The 25,048-nt window shown below is 44.4% G+C and overlaps 1 protein-coding gene across 1 annotated transcript in view; it reads right to left on the bottom strand.

Moving 5' to 3' along the window:
* LOC123755488 (uncharacterized) overlaps positions 1-25,048 on the bottom strand; it is a 52,767-nt gene that overhangs the window by 11,502 nt on the left and 16,217 nt on the right. Inside the window, exons 6-9 of the mRNA XM_045738250.2 lie at positions 23,703-23,905; positions 23,061-23,202; positions 14,410-14,613; positions 4,857-4,970 (exon numbers count right to left, since the gene is read on the bottom strand). Coding sequence (XP_045594206.1) covers positions 4,857-4,970; positions 14,410-14,613; positions 23,061-23,202; positions 23,703-23,905 — 663 coding nt within the window. The remainder of the gene's footprint in view (positions 1-4,856; positions 4,971-14,409; positions 14,614-23,060; positions 23,203-23,702; positions 23,906-25,048) is intronic.

Raw genomic sequence — 25,048 nt, 5'->3', positions numbered from 1 at the left:
GTGTTGTTTAGAAATCATCGATTATAAAGATTATAAATTCTAACACGAATCTTCTTCTATTTCTTATGTTCTTCACTGTCGAGGGCAATTGATAAAGCAACTCTCCAAAATTCATTCTTTTTATTCCTAGTCTAACGCCTAAATGCATTTCGTAATTCCTTATCACATTTTCAAAGACTTTAATTTACACACAAACTACATTCATACTTGTACTTGTTTTTGGGTGAGGTGATATGGCACAAAAGTTTTTCGAGAGGTGAAACATAAGACAGAACACGAAACAATGGGATGAGAACATAAGAATGGAAGTAACTAATTGCAGAAGGCCTATTTGCCCATACTTCCTCTTGCTGCTTCCATATTGGATTTTGGGGTCTTGAAGTGGGTAGTATATAGTTGTGCATTAATTGGCTGTTGATTGTTGGTGTTGACTTTTTGATGTGTAGTGCCTCGCTGGTGTATCGCTGTACAGTATTTATCGATTTCTGTGTTGCTGGTTAAGATTTCTCTGGTGATGGTCTGGTTGTGAGAAGAGATTATATGTTCCTTGATGGAGCCCTGTTGTTTGTGCATAAATAATCGCCTAGTAAGAGATGTGGTTGTTGTCTTGCCTATATACCGTGTTCTTTGAGGCTTAGTCCCCAAGCGGGCATGTGAAGGCATAGACGACATTAGTTTCCTTCAAGGCATTCTGTTTGGTGTCTGATGGTGAAAGCATGAATTTTGGAGTTACTTTATCAATTAACCACGACAGTGAAGAACGAAAGAAATATTGAGAACGTTCGTGTTAGAATTATCAATCTTACCCTTTTGGTCATATTCAACAACACACACACACACACATACATAAGACATAAGCTGGAAGACAGAAGAGTTAGGGGGGACATGATCACCACATTCAAGATTCTGAAGGAAATTGATAGGGTAGATAAAGACAGGCTATTTAACACAAGGGGCACACGCACAAGGGGACACAGGTGGAAACCGAGTGCCCAAATGAGCCACAGAGATATTAGAAAGAACTGTTTTAGTGTCAGAGTGGTTGACAAATGGAATGCATTAGGAAGTGATGTGGTGGAGGCTGACTCCATACACAGTTTCAAGTGTAGATATGATAGAGCCCAATAGGCTCAGGAATCTATACACCTGTTGATTGACGGTCAAGAGGCGGGACCAAAGAGTCAGAGCTCAACCCCCGCAAACACAACTAGGCGAGTACATAATATACCTGCCTGTATTGCACCAGGCTTGGAGGTGAATGTGTATCTTTTCAGATGTACAGTGAGTTTGTAGTGTTAAACACACTGCACTAGTGAAACCTTGTTAATTGTGTGTGACCGCTACCTGTGGTGGGCATCCCCTCCCTTTCCTAGCCTCCCGTGGGTCTCGCCAGCCTACCCAGCAACCCACTCCAGACGGCTGACCTGACGCCCATCGCTCGCCCAAGCCCACTGTCGACCAACACCCATACACGCCACATGCCCTGTGGCTCCCCCAACAGGAAAGGGTGAATGGATACATGTGGTGTGGTCAAAGAGAGAGAGAGAGAGAGAGAGAGAGAGAGAGAGAGAGAGAGGGGGGGGGGGGGTCACCATTGTACCAATAAGTGTACCCAATCTAAGCCAGTAAGCAGAGAAAAGAACTAGGTGATTTCCCCATATATAAAATCCAGAACACCCAAAGTATCTAGGGGGCTAAGACTGGAGAGATAAGACAAGTGAGAATGGTGTATAACCCCGAGATAAAGGACGCAGAACACCCACATGTTTACACCCCCCAGAACCAAAACAAACCGTCAGCCCATGCTCCTGAGGTCCAAACTGCACCACCCATCTTTCGGAAAGGGTGCCAACAAGGTGTATTTAACGAATACTAGTATTAGGAATGTCGAGACAGTAAGGAACGATACGATTACAAAATAATGAGAAATAGAATTGAAAGGAGACGAGTAGTATGGAAGAGGACCAACAAGTCAGAGAAAGGACTGGAGGGAAGCCTCACCAGAAGTCTACGGACGTTCTAATAATATTTTAAGCATCGAAAAGTTTTGCGAACATTTGAGAATCTTAAGAATCAAGCACAAAATCATGGTGGCACAAATGGACCCATTGGGATCAATGACCAAGGGTCATGCAGGGATTTTAAGGGTCATGCAGGGATTTTGATACTAATGGAACATGATTGCGACAGGAGGTAGAAAAATACGTGCCCAAGAGGCCATCCCCCCAAAGCCCCGGCCTCACCCCCCCCCCCCTCCCCAAAAAAGCCAAGGCAGCCGTAAAAACACTAAGAAAGGGAGCCCACTAGTCAGACCTATACGCCATAGCTGGAGGAACAGGCTCGAATACCTCCGCCACCACCATAAAAGAGGACACCCTTGAGACCGCCATTCTCTCAACACCAACTAGACCCTGCCCCAACTCCGTAACCCTTAGACGTTTCAGAGCCCAAAAAAAAGGGGGGGGGGAAAGGGGAGGAACCGGGTGCACAACAGAAAGGGCTTACGGAACCAGAGCCGAAGCAACTCCCACCCCCCAAGTCCGGGTCCCTATAACCATAATGGGGCAGTCTTGGGGCATCCGGAGCCGCAACCAACCTAGCGCACTGCAGCAACTGAAACAGAGCATGCAACGCAGCAGCTGCATGCACCCTCATATCATGTTCAATAGCTTGGGTGAACTGGAGCACGTACAAACGACAAACGTCGCACGACTCCAGGTCAAAAGAATCACCGACCCAACAGGCAGCATGACAGAGGCACAACCGATGAGTGTCGTCCTGAGACAATGGAACGAAACAACCTTCAATCATGCAAGAAGCAAGAGGGAACTCAAGGGTCACATCCACTGGACCACGGAGTCCCCGTGGGGCTCCATAGTTTTTGAACAATTTCTCTATCGTTTTTTAAACAAACAAAAACAAAAGGAAACCCCCGCAAGAGGACAACATACCCAGGCAGAACAGACCCGGCCACTATAATAAGTGATAACTAGCTGTGCAGTACCCTATACCCCTACCAGTGATGAAAACTACTTCCTACCCAGAGACAGACAAGGGCAACAAATCCCCAGCTGACCCCAAGGGCGGCCAAGTACCAAGCAGTAAGACACAGCGGAGGTAGATCCCAAGGTGACTGGAGGCCCCAAGCCCCAAGGGCAGTACTTACTGGGAACCTAGGGAAGGCAACCCTAGGTGCATGCAGTTCGAGTACTGTGGAATATTTCTCCTGGCTCACACACCACCTGTAGAGATGGCTCGCACCACAAGGCACAGAACTGAGACAAAACAGGAGCCAGAGGCGCACGACTTCTCCAGAATTGCATCAGCCAAGAACAGCTGGTTGGATCGCCGGCATGGGGGGTCAGGGGCTCCCCATTCCTCCCTGTCTATTTGCTCAGTCGGCGACGTGATGTCATGCTAGTTTGCTAATTTTTGTTTGGGGAATTTTGCCCACTTGTTCGACTTTCGGTAGCAATAGTTTCACCAGAATAGGGATTTATTTTGGGATGCCTACCTTTCTAGGTGTCAGACCTGGTCAATGGCAGACATAGAATGCTCCCAACCACATGGGGGTTTCTATAGGCTATTGCTCCTCGCGCCTCTGAGGGGGTCAGGTTCTCCATGCACATTGAGATGCCAGAAAGTTATACATGTCCATTCAGCCTGAATAGCTCTAGGGAGCCGACGGGGCTCCCCCTCCAAAAAAATATTTAGTTTAAAAAAAAAAAAAAAAAAAATTATTTTCCTTCTAATTTATTTATCATTTTTTTTTATTGGGCAATTTGCATTAAACTTATACACCTTACTGAACGTAAACCTTTCTGTAAGGGTGCCAATTTTGGAGGAAATTGGTTGTCAACCTCGGCTACAGGTGGCAGAACCTTTTACTTTAATTTTTTCAAGTAACATGAAAGTGACCCTACTCATTTTTTATTCAATTTACATAAAACTTACACCTTATATATAGTTTGTCTAAAATTAATCCAAGATACTTTATTCCCAAGTTCATTTATTGATTTTATAAATAGTTTTGCATAAATTTTTGGGGAACTTTTGGATAATCCGTTTGGAAAAATCCTTTATTATATGCTAATGCAATAGATGAGTGTCACAGAAATGATTTCATTTGAAACTTGTGGTTGTAGAGTATTATTGAAAATGTTGAAAAGTTGTTGAAAAATAATTTTTTTTTTTGCTCTCCCTTTCTATTTAGGCTGCGATACTGAAACTTGGAACATTTGCAGCTCTTTTCATATACAACTAGTCAAAGTTTGATTGACATTGAATAACTTTTAATATTTGGCATTATGTCCCCTTAACCTAACCTAAACTAAACTAACATAACTAAGTCAGTAATTCACGTTCTTAATATATAATATTAATTAAAATAAACAAATTGGTACCAATTTTTTGAAAATAAGAAAAAATCACTGTTTATTAGGCAAAACGGGCCTTGCATACTAGTCAGAGTAGCGTGTTCTGGCTATTAAGTACGACATATATACACAAACACTCGGTATATAATGAGAACAGAGAATTTGTCTATTCATGGCAGTCCAGATGCTTAGGGCTTGAATAAAAAAAAATTTGCAGGGTGGCTGGTAGTGATGCTGGAATTTGGTGTACCCAATAGTGTTCAGGTAATTACAATGGTTAGCAATGATCATTTCAGTGATGTAGGCCATTCAAAGTGTTAATTTTCCCATTTATGAAGAGTTTGTGAAGTGTAAGACTTCAGAGAAGGTTGTGTGTAGTGTAGACGTGCCATGGGTCGCCCGAGGAAAGCTGGGTATTCCTGGCATTGCTTGGGTAATAGGTATTAATTTGTGAATGATTATGCCATGAATTTAAATTACCTTGATCCAACTTTGAACTGCTAGATGCAAAATTTTCCAGGTCTAATGACCCTGGAGTCGGAAGGTTGTTAACGTCATATTTTGGAAACGTCTGGTCTGGAATACAACTGGCAGCTGAAAAATGAATTTTAAATTTTTATTTTACTTTACAAAAATGTTAATAATCTGAAAAATACATATGTTGTGAGAATATAAATTGCATTTAAATCTGCACAATAAATGAAAATAAATGTGGCATTTTGATGGGCCAATTTAAATACTGTAATATATTAATCCAAAATGACCCCCACACATGTTTAGTTGAGAATATTCCTTAATTTATTTACTTCTTCATGTGCAAAACAATCAGGAAGAGCACTGACAAATTAACTTGCGGGCTGCATACCTATTCAGAGCTAACAACCCTCCCAGTGCGCTCAAGAAATTTTTTCCAAAACATTTTTCCTTCTAATATTGTACCTGGATGGGGTGCTGGGAGTTCTTCTACTCCCCAAACCTAGCCCTGGTGAAAGCTTAGTCCAACATGCTGTTGCTTAGAGCAGTCCGCAGGCCCATATATCCACCACAGCCTGGTTGGTCTGGCACTTTCTGAAGAAAACTATCCAATTTGATCTTGAATGTCCATTTATTCCAGCAATATTTCTTGTGCTCGCTGGGAGGATGTTGAACAGCAGTGAATCTATGATGTTTATACAGTGTTCTCTGATTGTGCCTTTGGCGCAGATTTTCACTGGTTCTATTCTGCATTTCCTTCCATATTGTTCACTCCAGTGTGTTGTAGACTTTGGACATGGCCCTCTAGTATTTTCTATATATATTATTTGATACCTCTCTCGTCTCCTTTCTAGGAAGTACATTTGGTGAGCTTTGAGACAATCCCAATAGTTTAGGTGCTTTATCTTTTCTATGTATGCTGTATATGTTCTCTGTATTCCATAATAAATAATATTGATTATATTATTATAATAGCTTTAATTAATAATTATTACTCTTCCTTCTGCTGGGTCATGATGGAAGCCAGCCTCGGGTGAAAGGGGCTGTGAAGATCTGTCTGGAACCCATAGGTGCGGGTCTCAGACGTACTTCTCTTGGGGCTCGTGCGGCCCAAGCTATGATGCTTCAGGAAGCTGGGGCTATTCTTGCCCCGACCATGGCGGTCTCCAGGTTTGGAGTCCCTAGGGCATTTCGTTGTTGCTTTCAACCTCGTTCTGACAGTTCCTGCGACGGAGCTGGAACTAATCATATTGGCGTTTGCCTTTCCATTGGGGACCTTCGGCAACCTGGAGAAGGGGAACCTTCTGCATTGGTGACAGCTTCTACCCCGTATCCAACTACCCTGGCTTTGTGCCCTAGAGAGGCCACTCCAGACAGACAACCAGAGCGCAACTCCGTAGTCTCCTGAGACTGATGGATGCCTACTACTATATTCCCTCGATTTCAGCAATCTTTCCTGCTCTGAAGGGATTAAGTGAGTATCAAGCAGTACTCAAGATAAGACAGGACACGTGATTTGAATAGTACAACTATTGTGATGGAATCCTTGGATTTGAAAGTTCTCGAAATACATCCTATTATTTTTCTGATTGGTGCTATATTTGCTAGGTTATGCTCCCTTAATGTTAGGTAGTCACATATCCTTATTCCCAAATCCCTCACATGCTGTTTTCCTACTATGGGCAGATTTGATTGTGTTTTGTACCCTGTATTTTGTTTTACCTTTAGGCTGCTAAGGGCCTTTTGGCCTTCAACACCCACAGGCGCGCGCAAAAAAAAAAAAAAAAAAAAGATTCGTCTTATAAAAGTGTTTGTTCCCTGATCACAGGAAAAATAAAAATCGTAGGTGGCATATTTTGGCCGCAATAGGGCAGGGAAGTCTGGCAAAAGAGACGTTTGACAGAGCAGACGCCAGACAGTCTGCCTGCTTCGCCCGAGCTGTCGGGTGGGAGTTGCCACAAAGATATTATTACCTAATTATTTCAATGTCTGATTTTTTTTTTTTTTGCAGTAATATTATTCAATAGTGTGTATTGTGATATATTTATATAATAAAATGTGTGAGCCATCCCTGTACTCAAAATTATGATGTGCATATTAGTGATTCAATTATGTTGACCAGACCACACACTAGAAGGTGAAGGGACGACGACGTTTCGGTCCGTTCTGGACCATTCTCAAGTCGATTGTCTTGAGTCATTCTTCAGCCACGTTATTGTGACTCATTGCCTGCATATGATTCAATTATGTTCATAAAATAATAAACAAATAGTTTTGCTGTTATTACACAGGTTATATACAAGTATCTGCATGTTTTGTTCACCATAACAAACCACTAAGTTGGTAATGTGAGTCAAAAAAGCAATGAAGACTGGCCACCACTCACCAGCCACTCCCTCACCTCCCCACTCACCAGCAACTCCCTCACCTCCTCACTCACCAGCCACTCCCTCACCTCCTCACTCGCCAACATACCCCTCCCACCTTACTATTTTTGTTTTTATTCACTATACACAGATGTTATATATATAAGTATCTACATGTTTTGTTCACCATAACTACATCTAAGCTTGTATGGCGAGTTCAGGCAATAAGAGACGTAGCTACACACACACAGTTGGTGGCTTCTGCCCTCACTGGTTCAAGACCAGACACACTAATATTTCTCCTCCAACAATACTGTTTGTGGTGTTATTACACTTTATACACACATTATATATAGGTATCTACATGTTGTATTCAACATAACTGTACAAATAAGCTGACAAAGGTGTCCAAAGACCATAGTAACCACCAGTACACAACATAACATGTCATGCAGACGACACCACCTTCCCCGCCAAAATGGCTGCTCCCAACATACTCCTTTAGCTGTTATTACACTATACACACATGTTATATACAAGTATCCACATTGATGTTCACCATAGCAAACCACTAAGCTGGTATAGGGAGTCCAGAAAATAAAAGGTGGTCACAGTCAGCAGACAATGCTACCTCTCTCCCGACCAAGATTACTCCTCCCACTGCAGCACTAATTATCACCACAATCCTGCTATTATCAGAATCCTGATCATTTTTGTCAGTCGGGGATCTTCTGTACTATTATAGCTAAATAATAGCATGTACATATATATTTTGACATTTTTAGGCGATGCTGAAGTCACAAGCTGAACAGCGGTGCTGTGAACTTATGCTGCGTGTGCCAGCCTTGGTGGCTCACTTGTTCACTCAGTAATGAGGCTCTCACACCTGGGAATGTTGTCCATGAATTTTTTCTAGGTGGCGTCTGTCAACTATCGTTCGTGGCTGGACTATAGCTGCCCCTATCCCTTGTGGGGCATTTAAAAGCGTGCGCTAGAGCCTCAATCGTCTATATATGTATTGCGCGATTAGGGTAAAGTTACTCCCATCGTCTATACAGTATATGTATTGCGCGGTCTAATGGTTAAGGTCCTCATTTTTACTGTACCAGAGTATCTGGAATTTATCACTGTTAAATATCATGTTATTTTCTGCTGCCCAGTTGAAAACTTTATTAATATCTTCTTGTAGTTTTCAGTGTCTTCAACAGAAATAATTTTACGCCGATTTCTGTGTCATCTGCAAAAGGCGATGCGAAGCTGTGACGTATTTTGTCTATATCTGATATGAGAAAGAGGAAACAGCAGTGGTACAAGGATCATGCCATGTGGTACAGAGCTTTTAACTGTGCTTGGACTATATTATCTGGTCGACTGTTATTCTTTTGGGGGGAGTTCATTGGCTCTGTTCGAACATAGGTTGCAATTTTAACCAGTTAAGAGGTTCGTATTGGTTCGGCTACCTTTTTGGATGCCTTCCCTGGTCATTGGCAGACATGATAAACTCTAAATGTAAAGTGTTCATATGGTCATTACTCCCTGCGCCTCCCTGAGGGGCCCAGGTTCTGGCTCATGACCCCTCGTAGGCACTAGAACTCCAGGGACTGATGGCACTAAACTAATATGGTACATGTCAGTTTGATTCAGGGAACCGATAGGGCTCCCCGCAGAAAATCCATCAAATACTGTTAAATGCATTCCCTGATCACAGGAAAATTAAAGGGCACCAAGCTGGGAAGACTATGTAGAACTATCAAAGTCGCAGGATATTAAATAGGTGCAAAATATCACTAAAAATGCCAATATGAGAACAAAAACGGGTAAGAAAAGTTATAACAAAGGTATTGTATTTACGAAGGATTCTACTGATGGACAAATGACAGCAAGGGACAGTCAGGAAGCAAGACACGCACATCCTGAAAGTATGGACATTCAACAAGGATATGCACGACCGTAAAAGGGACAATGCAGCTTGGACAAAAAAGGAGCAGGGCGGCATTCCATTCAGTGCCTGTGAGGTAAATGGGTACGGCCAATACATAACCTCACCAGAGCCATTTCTCACTGCCGGTTACGGTGGCAGGAAGAAGGCCAAGGGAACACGCTACCCTTAAGAGCACAGTCTGTTACCAGTAACACAAGACCAATGATCCTGGCAATGGGCATGGATTGAGAATTGAATGACTGGCTAGAAGTCAAAATAGGAAATGCCTTTTTGGAAAAAAGAACAAGTGTGGATAGCCTCCTTAGCGGCAGTGTCAGCACACTCATTAAAGGAAATGCCAATATGGCTGGGAACCCAGCAAAACTCGACCTGCTTAAATCTGCTTGAGATGAGAAACAGCTTGTACTGGATTTCAATTACCACAGGATGTATAGGATAGTCTCTCCAAAGCCAATGAGAGCACTATAAGTCAATTGCAATGACAAAGAAGCACTGATGACAGAAAAACAATCAACAAAGGGCATATAAGATAACATACAGTGCGAGCCTCTGGAGGTAGGTGCCACAAGGTTTGGTCCAAAAATGCAACAGAGTATACAACACTGAAAAATGTCTTAGGAACATATGTGAAGAAAAATGTTAAAGGAAAAGGCGTTTCAGAACAATAGGAGGGGTAGAAGCCTTAACCAAATGGTCAGACTTGCAAAACTTTACAAGTGGAACCCGCCAAGGAGGTAAGGATGGAACGACACGAGGAGAAACGTTGCGAACACAAACTGAAAGGGTAGTTTGTAAGCGAGAAATCTGAACAGAAAAGGGAAAATGAAAGGGAACAGGGCCCACCTGATGGGTAACAGCCAAAGCCCTGCAGAAGTGAGAATGAAAATGTTGCAGAGACCTCACAAGATAGCAAAGGCAGTAACTATCACAGCAATCTTGGAAGTCCATTTCAACATACAAGCTCTGGATAGGAGATAACTAAAAGGCACCAGAGCTGAGGAGTAACCCAGCATGGTGCAGAGCATCAAGATGGCAAAGGACCGAAGGAGAGGAGTAGGCCGGGCAAACATAATCCAGTTTAGACAGCACAAGAGAGGAGTGCAAGCCATCAGTGCAAAGACAGAAGTGTGCACTTATCGGCACCCCAGGAAATACGGGACAAGGCTCAAAAGGAGCATAAGATTTCTTAGAGCAGCCATGTCAACCATGTGGCCCTGCAAGCACACCTGCAGAGAAGAGTGTGCAGGAGATGATTCGACCACACCAACTCGAAAACGTCCACCTCCGGGCGCCAGTATGTGCGCAGAGCCAACTGAACGAGACGGTGTCGACCATCCATTCCATGGAAAGACGAATGAACTGGGACAGGCTGTTGGACAACCCCTAAAATGTGAACCGTCAGGAAAGCCAAACCCTGAGAACTCGGCAGACAAGTAACCCGAAGCGCCCAGCCTCAAAGAGCCAAGGCCCACATTGAATCCCCTGCGGTTCTGGCAATGAATCACCAGGGAGTAGCCCGAATGGAGCCGAATTGTTGATCTGCGAACGACCCGAACCCTCCGAAGCGAATACTACAGCACAGCAAACTCCCACACCGTGCAGTGAGCCCGACGAAAAGACGGACCCCACTGCCCCTGGCTGGACAGGCGAGCACTGGTCACAAAACCCCAGCCTAGAGACTTCGAAAAGCCCGAAGAGGAAAACTGCGATGCAAGGTCCCCGGGGTCTGAACCCAGCGACTGCGAGTGGCAGAAGGGACGTCCCCGAAGGAACCAAAACAGCCGAAGACAGATCTGACCCAACAGATAGATCAGCACTGCCAATTTCAGACTCGTGCACAGTTGCTTGAACAACCAACGAGTGATCCAGGTGCCCTCCAAAAACAGTCAAAGGCGGGACTGCAGCAACGCTGTCGGAGGGAGAGACAAGGAAGCGGTCCGAGAACCCCACACAAGACCCCAGCCAAGTCTGAACCTGAGGAGGGGAAAAAAAAAACTTCCTCCAGTTCACCAAGAATCCAAACCCGGCGAGCTGGGAAAGAAGCAAATCCCTGGCGAGCAGACACGCGGACTGGCTGGAAGCCCAGACCAGTCAGTCGTCGAGGCAAGCCAGAGCCCGAACCCCAAACAGACGCAAACGGGTCACCACGATCCAAATCTGGCACTACTGGCTTACTACGACCAAAAGAACCTCAAGTCTTGGCATGACCCTTCTGTGCAAGACTACCACGGCTTTCCTGGAGAACCAACAAGTCCGACATAGGCTGGCAATTAGACGGAGCTGCCTGCAGAATATGCACCACCACAGACTGCAAACAGCAACGGACAAAAAGGGGATAAAAATCTAAGAGCCAGGACTCGAGCAGATTCCAAAGAGTGAATGGGCACTGCCTGTTGGCACTTAAGGCGAAAAGCAAAAAATACGCTGTTTTCTTCAGAATCGGTGCATACAACTTCAACAAGGCAGCCGATGCCAGAGCCGCCGACGCAAGCACACTGGACACTAACCCGGAACCCAGCTCCTCCACATCCTCCTTGAGCCAGTTCGAAGACAGCTCCAGCAGGGAAAAGAAGCGCAAGACCGAAGCCAAATGCCCATGGGCACATAGTCCTCGGACACCAGGGATGCCAAAAGGGAGGGAACCTGTAAGTAAGGCTGCACCTGGCAGATATCACGAGGAAGTACAGGGGCCAACAAACATGCATTGAGGTACTCCAATTCGCCTCCAAGGTATATACCTGAACAACTGTAGCGTCCTGTCAGGACTGCATGCGTCCTGACGCATGCCTACCCTTACCCTGAGGTCCTTCCGGGGCTCAGCGTCCCCGCGGCCCAGTCGTCAATCAGGCCTCCTGGTTGCTGGACTGATCAACCAGGCTGTTGGACGCGGCTGCTCGCAGCCTGGTTGATCAGGTATCCTTTGGAGGTGCTTACCTATTTCTCTTGAACACTGTGAGGGGTCGGCCAGTTACGCCTCTTATGTGTTGTGGAAGCGTGTTGAACAGTCTCGGTCCTCTGATGTTGCTAGAGTTCTCTCTGAGTACCTGTTGCACCTCTGGTTTTCAACGGGGGTATTCTGCACATCCTGCCATGCCTTCTGGTCTCGTGTGATACTTTTGTGTGCAGGTTTGGGACCCGCCCCTCTAATATTTTCCATGTGTAAATTATTATGTATCTTTCCCGCCTGCGCTCAAGGGAATACAACATTTACTAAGTGGATTCTAGCAGTAAAGGATCTCTGCATGCCAGGTCAGCAATTTCTCCAGTTTTGAAAGGGGCTGTCATTGTGCAGCAGTACTGTACTCCACTCTAGAAAGCATTAGCATTTTGAAAAACCATTTTCATTTGCCATGCCCACAACGAAAAGAAATGGCAGTTGGCCAGCCAGGAAGGCTCTGGCACCTTGTAACGCCCCTAGTAAGGAAAAGGAGGAGGATCCATTATCGAGATGTAATCCGGGTCTCGCAGGAGGTAAGCCGCAAGAGCCTCCCGCACCTCCAGCGGTGGGATGCGGGAAGCCGAAACTTGCTGGAAAAAAGGGAACCGAGGAACCAAGAAGTGAAACCAGGGAGGAGTTGAACCCATATCAAACCTGTACAATAAGGGGAAGGGGGGGGGGTAGGAAAACCCCACCCCCTGTAACAACAAGCACCACATCAAGGGTACCAACACCCCAAGCGAGGCCCAAGTGGGGCTATGACAAGAGAGATCAACACCCTTGCCATTTATCCGTGCTTCTTTGAACACCTTCACTTTGACATTCGTACGCGATGGCAAGGGGTGGGAGCCATGACAAACCCCTTAAAGTTTGACCTTCCCGCAACCATCCTGGGGCGACAAGAGATCGCCCCCTTAACAACGGGTTGGCGTCACCCGCCTGCCCAGTTGAAGTTGCAAGTCAATCGCCCCGCCTTAAGTTTGCCCTTTTTCCAATCACTCTGGGTTCTTACATCCTAACAGCGGATCGGCACTACTCACCCGCCCAGTTGACAATGAAAGTCGGATCGCCCCGACGGTCCCGCAGAACGTGCTAGGGTCACCCTATGCCAGGCTCTCTCAGGCTTGCCGGCTTCCTGGTGCCCCGTTACTTGGGTGTTAACGTAAACCTTAACACCAACCGGGATGACGGCATTCACACCCCCTGAATAGTGGGTTTAGTTGACTCATTATGTATTGAGCCTGCGCTCTCCACCATGGGCCTAGATCACTACTACTGTAAACTCCTCATGGTAGTTTTCGTAGGCATGCACCTAACTTTCGGCGACCATCCCACCTTGGTAGGGTGCACCAGACGTTTTTGAGGCGTCTGGCACCGGTCTAGTCATCTCACCTCTGGGGCAGCTTTACGAAGGGCGCATCTTCAGTACCAGTGATCCCCTCAAACCTATGAGTATGGGTTAAGGGTGAGGAAGCCCCCCCCCCTACCCAAAAGGTAAGGCGGGGCCGGCAGTGAAGCGTGGATAGTTCCCAGTAGCCATCCCTGAGACTATGTACTGTATGGGTACTGTGAGGAGCAAATGGTTACTATCCCAAGGGAGTAGTCGTAGTTACTCCTGCCATTTACCCGTGCAAATTAAGATTGGAATTGTATTGGGACTTCCAGATTGTTATTTGGAATGGTGTCCAAAACACACAGCGATCACCACACACCAGCAGTCTGGTGTGTGTGGTGGTACAAACTATACTTTACAGGAACATGAGCAGTCGTTTCAAGATGCTTAGATGGGCCAGACAATGGCAAAGTGCTGTGGCTGCCTGCGTAGTGGTGTGAACATCATGAACAGCATTGTGTTCACTGATATCTTTCTTTTTTTATTACTGAACAGCAATATTGTTTAGCTAGTGCTGCATGTGCCAGCCTTGGTAGCTTACTCAGTACCGTGGCCTTCACACCCAGAAATGATGCCCATGATTAAAAAGAAAATAATAATTCATTAGAGTCCTTAAGAAACTGAACTGAACCACCTGTAACCACATGGTACACTTATACTCTAAAACCGACTGGCGTGCACACATGATATTCACCCTCCAGTCAGTCTGGCCAAAATCTCAGATAAATGATTTGCACCTTGCAAGGGTTAAAAGGTTATACTATATAATTTACAATAGCTTTGCTTATGTATTGTAATTGTGATAGGGTAGGAAGCAAGGCACTGCATACTTTTGACAAGTACTACTATAGCACCTACAATTTACACATAATAAATGTTTTATTTTGAATTTAAGTAATGCAGAAATACTTTGTTATTACCAACTGGATGGCTAATGGCATCATTTGACCTTCTGGAACATTTTCTCTTTACTTTCTTCTTGTTCATTTTTAAACTATTGTCTTCTTCCTCCTGTTTCGGACAGTTGACCACCAGATTTTCTTCAGCACTTGCTGCACTATCATCTTCATTAACATCATTCTGTTGAGCACTCATGGCATTCACTTCCTTGTTCTGAGTGTGTGCTGAAAATACAGAAAATGTATTTTAATTTAACAATGTCTGTTGCTCAAATTTCTTTTGAAAACAACACTGTATAATGAACATTAGCACACTAGAGAACAAACTAAAACCTTCAATGCATACACAAGATTATTCAATAGCCAACAGCCAATGGAAACTACTAATGCTTACTAGCTACCATAGTTAAGTTTTATATATCATACAACACTATTATTTAAACAAGACTTTAATATATACACTCAAAAAGACCTGAGTGAATGTCTTATGATAATTTTTTTTCTTGAGAGTATCGAGTCTGGAGTAAGTCTATGTTGAGGGAATTAAATTATATACTTAAGACATATTTTAGTGTTAAATAGGACACCAGAAACCACATAAACAAGTAAATATACTAGTGTGTATATACAAACGTGTCTATACAAGCGCACACAATACTGGAATACAAATGGGCACATACAGTGCTGGTATAAAAACAAGCACATACAGTACTGGTATAAAACCAGCGTTGAATGTAATGAAACGCCAATTTCTGGGTAAATTCCGGAAACTCCCCGGAGCTTACCGGGCCGATCTGTATGTATTAGACCGTGGCATCAGTCAATTCGATTGGAGTTCTAACCTACCGGGGACCACAAGCCAGAACCTGGGCCCCCCTCAGAGAGGCACAAGGAGCAATGGCCTATCGACACCCCCATGTGGTTAGAAGCATTCTATGTCTGCCATCGACTGGGTAAGCACCCACAAAGATAGACATCCTAAAACAAACTCCACCTGGTTAAAAATTGTTACTGAAAGCCAAACTATCAGGCAGACCTCCCCCAATCCGAAAAAAAGAAAATAAGCAAACAAGCATGTCACAACCGCTGCTGTCTGCTGAGCTCCCCATCCCTAGGAGTGGAAAGGGGGAGGCACAGACCCCCATGCCAGCCATCCAACCCTAGTTCAGAGGCTGGATATAAAAACGCAAAAACCACCGACTGGAGGGAGGGAGGGTTGCCGGGGAGCATCCAAGACTTACCCAGAAAATGGCATTTCGTTACATTCAAAGCTTGTTTTCTGTAGAGCCCTCCTCTGGCTCCTCGGAGCTACCCAACCACAGTAAAAGAAAAGAGGGACTTACCTGGGAGGCAACCGCTACTCGCACCTCAACTTAAAGTCGAGACCACTGGCTGCAACCCGTGACCCAAAGCGACACAAGCCCTACTAGGGCTAGGAACATTAACCACTGTACTGTGAAACGTACCTTGAGGCTCTCGACAGGAGGTGCACAACGCGCCTCAGGGCTCTTGGGTATAGCATACTATTCAAAACTGGAGCATGATGCGGGTACGAAATGGATGCCTGAAATGGATGCCCCAGTAATCGTCTGCCACTTTGAAAAAAAAAATCCCAGCATGGCCCCCGGGCCATTGGTAGCCTCAGTTTCAAGGAAGCAACCATGTCCGACGCGCCATCTACGAGCTACCCATTCCACGGTCATCCGCGGTCGAGGAAAACGACTCTGAGGACGAAATACTCGATACAGTGTGATGATGGAACGATGGATGATTTAGACTACGATCCAAAGAAAGACCTAACACAGAGGTCTGACATGAGTGAGGGGGAAGAATGAGGTAGAGAAGATCGCGAGTATGTATAGTACACGCATCTAACACAGCCTGCCTCGCAGCCCAGGGTCAACACCGCTTGAGTCACCACCACCACGTGTGTCCTCTGATGCGAGTTTATTTAGCGACTGTACATGTGATGAATCATTCCTGAGCTTCAGTGACATAGGCTCTGATACAAGCAGTATTGATGAACTTAGTGTGAGCAGTGGTGTTACTAGGCGGGGTTTTGCTGCCCCAGCAACACTGCGAGGCAAGCGGCAGCGTGTCACGTGGCCCGAGGACAAAGACGACAGTGCTCCCTCCACATCAGGTGTTTGTGGTAGGCCTACACTACGCAGAACACTCATCTCATGGCATACCTATACGCAGCACGACGGAGCAGTGTTTTTGGTGCTCAAGGTGGTGTTGGCACGAAAACCAAACCAATCCTCCACCAATGTGGGAGGATTGTGAGACTTTTGTCCCACAAATTCCAACATTTGATGTTTTTTTTTTTGTTTTTTTTTTTTTTTGCAGGGATATTCCTGCGCGGGCCCTAAGCCTCTGGCTGGCCCACTAAGTGTTGCTTGTTTCTGTTTTACATGGGTAGAGTATGAGTATTTATGACTCGTATGGTCGCTTCAGTAAGATTTTGCCATATGTGTTTAACAACTTCTTCTGCTCTGTTGAATCTAAGTTGAAATCTTAATGGGTTTGTAACTGTGCACTGTGTTAGATAATGTTCCAGTGGTCTGTCGGGCATTTCTCCACAGTGTTGACATTTCCTCTCATCTTCCGGAACCTGTAAGCCTATTTCCCATGCACATGGGTATCCAAGCCTGATGCGATGTAAGTGCACTTCTGTTGTTCTACTGCTCCCTTTCATTAAACTAAGTGGTTCGTAGTTGGTTGAATTCTAGTACCAACCCGCAGATCCTGATGTTGCAACTGCTGTGTTGTGGTCACTGTACATCTTTTGCATTGATCTGTTTCTAATTACTTTCTTAATCTGTGATAGACTCTGTGGTATGTAAATGTCTACATTTCTCCTCTTAGTAGCAAGTTTTGCAGCTTCGTCTGCAATGTCATTTCCTATTATTCCCACATGACTTGGCACCCAGTTGATAAGTACCCGTCGGCCTTGTCGTTTGAGTGTTTGCATGAATGATAAGACATTTGTGATCAGATGGATGTTATCACATATGTGTTCTTGTTGCAAGGTTTCAATGGCGGTTCTCGAATCTGTATGTATGATAACATGTTGTCGATGTTCAGCAAGAGCATGTTCCAAAGCCTTTTGAATGGCTAGCATCTCTGTTTGTAAAGTCGAACACCCATTTGAGAGCCTCCAACTATTTACAGAGTTTCCTGCTTTAACTGCAGCTCCGGTTTCTTGTCCCTGCTGGTCTACTGATCCATCTGTGAAGTGAAGCTGATGTGGACCCGATGTTGGTGTGACACCATTATTCTCCTATACAGGTGATATGGCTAAAATTGACTCTTTTATGGCATATTTTGATAAGGAATTCATGGACCATCTCGTTGCAGAGACGAACAGATATGCTCACAGCCTCATTGACTCTGGCATTTTACCTGCCTCTCGCATGACACGATGGAAAGACACGACAAATGAGAAAATGTGTGTGTTTTAAGCGTTGAGCATCATGATGAAACATTCTGAAAAACATGTGATCCAGGATTATTGGAGCAAAGACAGCCTTGTTCCATCCCGTGCTCAACAGGTACATGTCACATGACAGGTTTCTGCTGGTTCTCAGGTGCCTGCATTTTAAGAACAATGATAATGAAGACAGGACAGACCATGGAAGATTTTTTAGTGATATGTGAGGAAAGTTCTGTGACTATTTTGTACCAGGATAGAATGTGCTGTAATACGGAAGTATTCGGCATAAGATGACGGTCCTGAAATAGACAAGAGAAAGGACAAAACAACTAACAAACCGAAGACAACCTATGAAGAGATAAAAAGAGACTAAAAGATCGCCAGGAAACTTCAAACTTTTGCCGAGACAAAGCCCTTTGGTGGGACACCATCAACAAAGCCACCTGATCACCATACAAGTGGTGATAAACCCATGTAACAAAAGACCAGGTGTGAAGATCGGAGAAGATTGAACCAGCCACGTGCCGATCTGCTGAAAGAGGTGAAGCCATGGAAAAGTCCCCGGGTTCGGACACTGAGCAAACAGCAGCAGAAACCAAGGCTGGGCCAGTCACCAAGGGGCAAACAGGGCAACTCACCTCTGGTAAGTCTCCAACCAAGCCACACCCAAAGCAACAGCTGAACCGGCAGGAAGAGGTACAGGTAACCCCATCTCGACCAGTCCATATGAAAAGCATAGACCTTGACTCCCTTGCAGTCAGGGAAGGGTGCCACATATACCGGGAGATGCCTTGACCATGCGGACATGAAGTGGTCCCACTCTGGGTGCCTGTACGTCCGGCAGAGCCATCTAAACGAGTCGGCATCAACCGTCCATTCTGTGGAAAGGGGAATGAACCGGGACATTGTGGAAAGGGGATAGGAACCGGGCCGTCCACCAGGATGTTGGACACCCAGGGGGATGTGAACTGCCAGGAGAGCCAAACCTTAAGAACTCGGCAGACGAGTTACCCAAAGCGACCGGCCCCAAAGAGACAAGAACCACATTGAACCCCTTAGGTTCAGGCAATGAACCAACCGGGCGCAGTCCGAATGGAGCCTGATTATCGATCCGTGAGCGACACGAACCCTCCAAAGTGACAGCCACACCGCTGCAAACTCCCGCACCGTGCTGTGAGCCTCATAGAATGATGGACCCCACCGACCCTAGCCAGCCTGGTGATGTCCCAGGTAATTAACTAAGTGTAATTACCTAAGTGTAGTTACAGGATGAGAGCTACGCTCGTGGTGTCCCGTCTTCCCAGCACTCTTTGTCATATAACGCTTTGAAACTACTGACGGTCTTGGCCTCCACCACCTCCCCTAACTTGTTCCAACCGTCTACCACTCTGTTTGCGAAAGTGAATTTTCTTATATTTCTTCGGCATCTGTGTTTAGCTAGTTTATATCTATGACCTCTTGTTCTTAAAGTTCCAGGTCTCAGGAAATCTTCCCTATCGATTTTATCAATTCCTGTTACTATTTTGTATGTAGTGATCATATCACCTTTTTCTTCTGTCTTCTAGTTTTGGCATATTTAATGCCTCTAACCTCTCCTCGTAGCTCTTGCCCTTCAGTTCTGGGAGCCACTTAGTAGCATGTCTTTGCACCTTTTCCAGTTTGTTGATGTGCTTTTTAAGATATGGGCACCACACAACTGCTGCATATTCTAGCTTTGGCCTAACAAAAGTCGTGAACAATTTCTTTAGTATATCGCCATGCATTTTTTTAAAAGCAATTCTGAAGTTAGAAAGCGTGGCATAGGCTCCTCGCACAATATTCTTTATGTGGTCCTCAGGTGATAGTTTTCAATCTAGAACCACCCCTAGATCTCTTTCTTTATCAGAATTCTTTAAAGATTTCTCACATAATATATAGGTTGTGTGGGGTCTATGTTCTCCTATTCCACATTCCATAACATGGCATTTATTAACATTAAGAGACCATTTGCAAAGTGGCGCTCCATGTACTTATTTTGTCCAGGTCTTCTTGAAGGGCATGACAATCATCTAAGTTTCTAAGGTGGTGATAAGAGGAAGACGGTGATGCAGCAGCCGACTCAAAGCCCCCGGATGCTGAACCCAATGATCACGAGAGTGGAGGAAGGGACGTCCCCAAAGGAACCAGAAGAGCTGCCGAAGCCAGATCTGACCCGGCGAAGTCAAGACTTCTGCACAGCTGCTCAAGCAACCAACAAGTGACCCCAGGAGCCCTCAGAAACAGCCGAAAGCGGGACAGCAGCAATGACACCGGAGGGAGAGACAAGGAAGTGGTCCGAGAGTCCCAAACAAGACCCAGCCAAGTCTGAACCTGAGAGGGAATCAGATGGAATTTCTTTCAGTTCACCTAGAACCCAAACCCGGCGAGCTGGGAAAGAACCAAACCCTGGGCGAGCAGACATGCGGCCCTGCTGGGAGCCCACACCAGCCAGTCGTTGATAGGCCAGAACCTGAACCCCTAGCAGAAGCAAGCGGGTCACCACAACCCGGGTAAGGTGTGTGAAAACGTGAGGTGCGAGATTATAGCCGAATGGAAGGCAATGAAAGCGGTAAGCTTGACACCCCACAACAAAATCAAGCCAGTCCCTAAACCCCGGATGAATCGGGACATGCCAATACGAGTCCTGGAGGTTCAGAGACATCATCCAAACATCTGGCTCCAAAAGAAGCTGGACTTGGGACAGAGTGGTCATCCGAAAGGAGGGAAAAAGACCCAGGGGTTCAGACGGGACAAGTCCAAAAAGAACTTCAGATCCGCACAGTCCCATTTCAGGACTGAAAACAGGTGGGAAACCCACCTGTGGGATGAGGTAGTTTCAATCATGCCTAAGTGCACCCACTCAAAGATGACTTGACAAGAGCGCAGGAGAAAAGGCCTGCCCGCCGAACACCGAACCTCTCAAAGGAGGAGCCACCCAACGCCAGTGCAGGCCGGAGGAGACGACTAAAAATTCCCACAAATTGTTGGACCAGGTGTGAGTAAACGCACGATGTGTGTAAACCGGATGTGCGCGCCTGGGGGCGCGCACATCCTCAGCAACCAGGGATGCCGAAAGGACGAGAACCTGCACGTGAAGCTGCACCTGACCAATATCCATAAGGGGCTCAGTGACGGAGGAGACTTTTCCAAATATGAAATAGTGAAAAATTCTAAAATCTCCTGTTATTTGACATCAACGTCGTGAAAATTTCATCCCAATATGTTAAGAAATGAATTTTTTACAAATTTTATAAAAATAAATGCGTGCACGACGGGTGGGAACCAGTACTGATAATACCAATAACACCACCTATTTACTGGCAATCAGGGATAGAGAGATGCACGCACCTGTCCGACGCACAAAGAAAACTAGTAATAAGTACATTGCCCAATGGCAATATTTCTTATGTCCCTTTGTTTGAAAGGTTGACAACTTTTTTTATCTTGTTTCTATGTGGATTTTGTTGCGACTTCTACATCGTGGAGAATGCATATCTGGCACTAAGCATGTGAAGTTGGAACAAAATTGGTCAACATGTTAATCACAGCCACTGCAGATGTTGCACCCAACCAGACACCCAGGGCACAATGGAGTTGTGCTCTGGGTGTCTGGTTGGGTTCATAACTCCATAATCTCATGGGACTGACAGATGCCTACTACTAATGTTTATAAACAATATAATAATATTTTTTCTGTTATTACACTCTCTACACACTTTGTATAACAGTAGCAACATGTTTTGTACACCATAACGAACTACTAAGCTGGTACATTGTCCAAACTATAATAGCGGCCGCCACTCACAGTCAGCTGACGACGCCACCACACTGCCAAGATAGCTCCTCCCAGCATACTGTTTTTGCTGTTATTACGCTATATACCCACGATATATATAAGTATCTACATTTTTCTTAACCATAATGAACCAGTAAGCTGGTATGGCGAGTCCAAACAATATAGCAGCCGCCACACACAGTAAGCTGACGATGCCACCTCCCACCATACTACACACATTGTAATTCTCACCACAATGCTGCTATCAGAATCTTGATCATTAAATCCTGTAAATGAATAATTTTCCACAAGTTTATTTTGTAAAGGAACATGAGAAGTCATTTCAAGATTCTTAGACCAAACAATGGCAGTCTGCTGTGGCTACCTGAATATTGTACAGTCTTAAGACACCAGTGCTCTGGAGTTGGAGAAATTGTTGACCTGGAGAAAGTGCAAAGATCTTTTACTGCCTGAATCCACTCGATAAAACACCTAAATTAATGAGACTGCTAAAGGTTCTATTCAATAGAAGAGAATGTACTGTAATAGATTAAAATGTATTGCATTAAAATAGAATCTATTGCACTCTATAGAATACAGGTAGAATACAAGCGAGATCTCAATAATAATTTACACTTGGAAAAATATTAGAGGAACTGGTTCAAATAACTGCACATGAAACCAGCTAGCTTGGCAGGATGTGCAACATTGCCCCATTGAAAAATAGAGGTTGATACCTGGTTGATGGGGTTCTGGGAGTTCTTCTACTCCCAAAGTCCGGCCCGAAGCCAGACTTGACTTGTGAGAGTTTGGTCCACCAGGTGCCGAGAGAACTGTCAACATTAACAACTCAAGACTTTTCGACTCTCTTCCTCTGCACATAAGGGGGCTCACCTGGCAGATCTCATGGTGTTTGAGAGATTAAGAGAGGTCTTGATAAACACCTCCAAAGGATACCTGATCAGCCAGGGTGCAAACAGCTGCATCCAAAAGTCTGGTTAACCAGACCATCAACCAGGAGACCTGGTGTCAGACCTGGCCATGGGAACACTGATTCCCAGGATCAACAAGAAGTAGTCAACAGGTAGGTTGGTACAGCTCGGTTTTCTTTCACCTGATGACTGTTCACTTACAAGTAAATAGGTACCCAGGGATTAGATAATTGTTGTAGATTACATCCTGGTTCAGCAGTTGACCTTATGGAGACCTTGATAAACCCAGGCACAAGCTTCCTGTCACAGACAACAGGAAATAAAAAACAGATGATGATTTTATGAATTAAAGAATTAGGTAGGTAGGTATATTAGTTAGGTATTAAATTAGGAAGGTATAAAAAATGGATATGCAGTAATTTTTTTATGCAAACAAACATGAACTGTTTGTTTACATAAATATAAAGGGACAGCTATAAATACTTTAACAAAATACATAACAAAAACTTACAAAGGTAAAAATATTTGATAAGATTTTGTTCACCCTCTTTTGAGAGGCCACTTCCTGGTAAAATGCTCTTGATTGTTCTTTGGCTGCGGACTTTGAAGTAGACGACAGCGATCTGGTAGCCACCACCTCTAAGTTTGGCAGTCTAAAATAGTACAAAATAATTAAGTTACCCCCAAAATTAACCTTATCATTTGAAAACAGCATTCTAAAGATGACATCAACTATGAAATGATCAAGTTTTATAATAAAACTTTATGATTAAAAAGTAACAAAATATAAAATGGGATCACAAGTTTCACTAAAAAACCAGCATTGAATATAATGAAATGCCAGTTTCTGGGTGAGCCTTGGAGGCTCCCTGAAGCTATCCTACTGATATAGTGTGTCTGTCTCAAGTCTGTCCCAACGTTGTCCCAACACCCTGAGCAAATCCGCTTATCTCACCCCAGCAAACTCTTGTTCATGGAATTGGGCGAGTTAATCCAGCCTGGAAAGTGTTCATTCCAACTGGAGATTCACCGAATCGAGGTACCACTGTATACATGACATAAAAGTTACCATTGGTGGTAACACAATATACATGCCATACTTACATCTAATTGGTGGTACTGTAACACAGTACAGTATACATGCTATACTTACATGTTTCTTAATAGCAGTAAGTGACCTGGAAAGAGTTTTATAGTTAGTAGCTCTTTTCCCAATCTCTTCGTGATGAGCCTCTTTTTCCTTCTCAGCTTTACGTCTGGCATCAATAAAGCTGTAGCCACAATTGCAGACATGTCGACGAACATTGATAATATCACGGCAGGAGGGACAGCGCCGCTGGAAACGTTTCCTCTGGCCTGAAAAATAGACAATTTTGACTATAATAAAGTACTGTATATAATATGTTTCTAATATAATATAGACCACTGCTTGCACTGTAATGCCTTTGAATGGAAATCTAGTATTACACTTGTAAGCCAAGTTGTATTGGTAATAACAATTTTCTACATAACATATTAAAGGGTAATAGAGGAAGTATATGGGCAGCCCAATAATTAAATTGTTCAGGAATATTTATCTCAAATTAGCGAATACAAGTCACATCGTATACAAGACGGTTTGGCAACAAATCCTAGCAAGAACCTAACCTAACCCAACAAATCTAACATAACTCAACCGAGCCTAAGCTTACTACACATTCGAACCTAGAGACGCATACGGATTTGAGAATTGGAAAACAACCTTCATTGAACTGTTCTGTGCAAAATTAGACCATACTCCACCAAACCAAATGGCATAACTCATTCTGAAAATTAACAAGTCTGCCAATGGTGACACTGTGTCGATAGTTAAAAAGACAATGAAGATGGCAAGATCTTTATACCCGTTTAACGTGAATGTACCCTTGAGCCACTATTTCCCTAGTCACCTCAACAGAAAACAGAAAGCTAGGGGCTTATGAAAGGTCCTCCCATTGTAAGAACCCATGACATCCTGTTTTATATACAGTGGCACCTCGACTTACGATAATTTCGAGTTACGATGTAAATTTCATCGAAAAATGCGACGACATACGATGGTGTCGTCGACTAACGATATTTGTTGGTACACGTTCGGATCACCCGAGTGCATGGTTCCCGGTCTCGCGGTCCGACCTGCCTCAGTTTACTACAGCTGCCCTCTTAATGACGATCGTGCCTATAAGAAATTCCGCGTTTGTGGTGATTTTTTGCATTTTGAACATTAAAGTAATTATTATATATCACGCCATGAGTCCCAAGAAAGTCAGTGGTAAGGCTCAACATATGAAAACCCATGTAAGGATGACCATAGAGCAGAAACAAGAGTACAGAATGTCTCTTCCTCAATAATTAGGAAAATGTGTGCAGCATGGGAAGAATTGCAAACCTTTGCTGAAACGACTCGCCCAAATCAAGCTGCAGTAGGCCGTTGCCTTAACCTATTCAATGACACTGTGATGAATCATTACAGACAAATGT

Source organism: Procambarus clarkii, chromosome 20, assembly GCF_040958095.1.
Source record: "Procambarus clarkii isolate CNS0578487 chromosome 20, FALCON_Pclarkii_2.0, whole genome shotgun sequence".
In the NCBI taxonomy this organism is placed as follows: Eukaryota; Metazoa; Arthropoda; class Malacostraca; order Decapoda; family Cambaridae; genus Procambarus; species Procambarus clarkii.
Note: the sequence above shows the minus strand (reverse complement) of the source record. Positions and strands in the feature narration are given on the sequence as shown.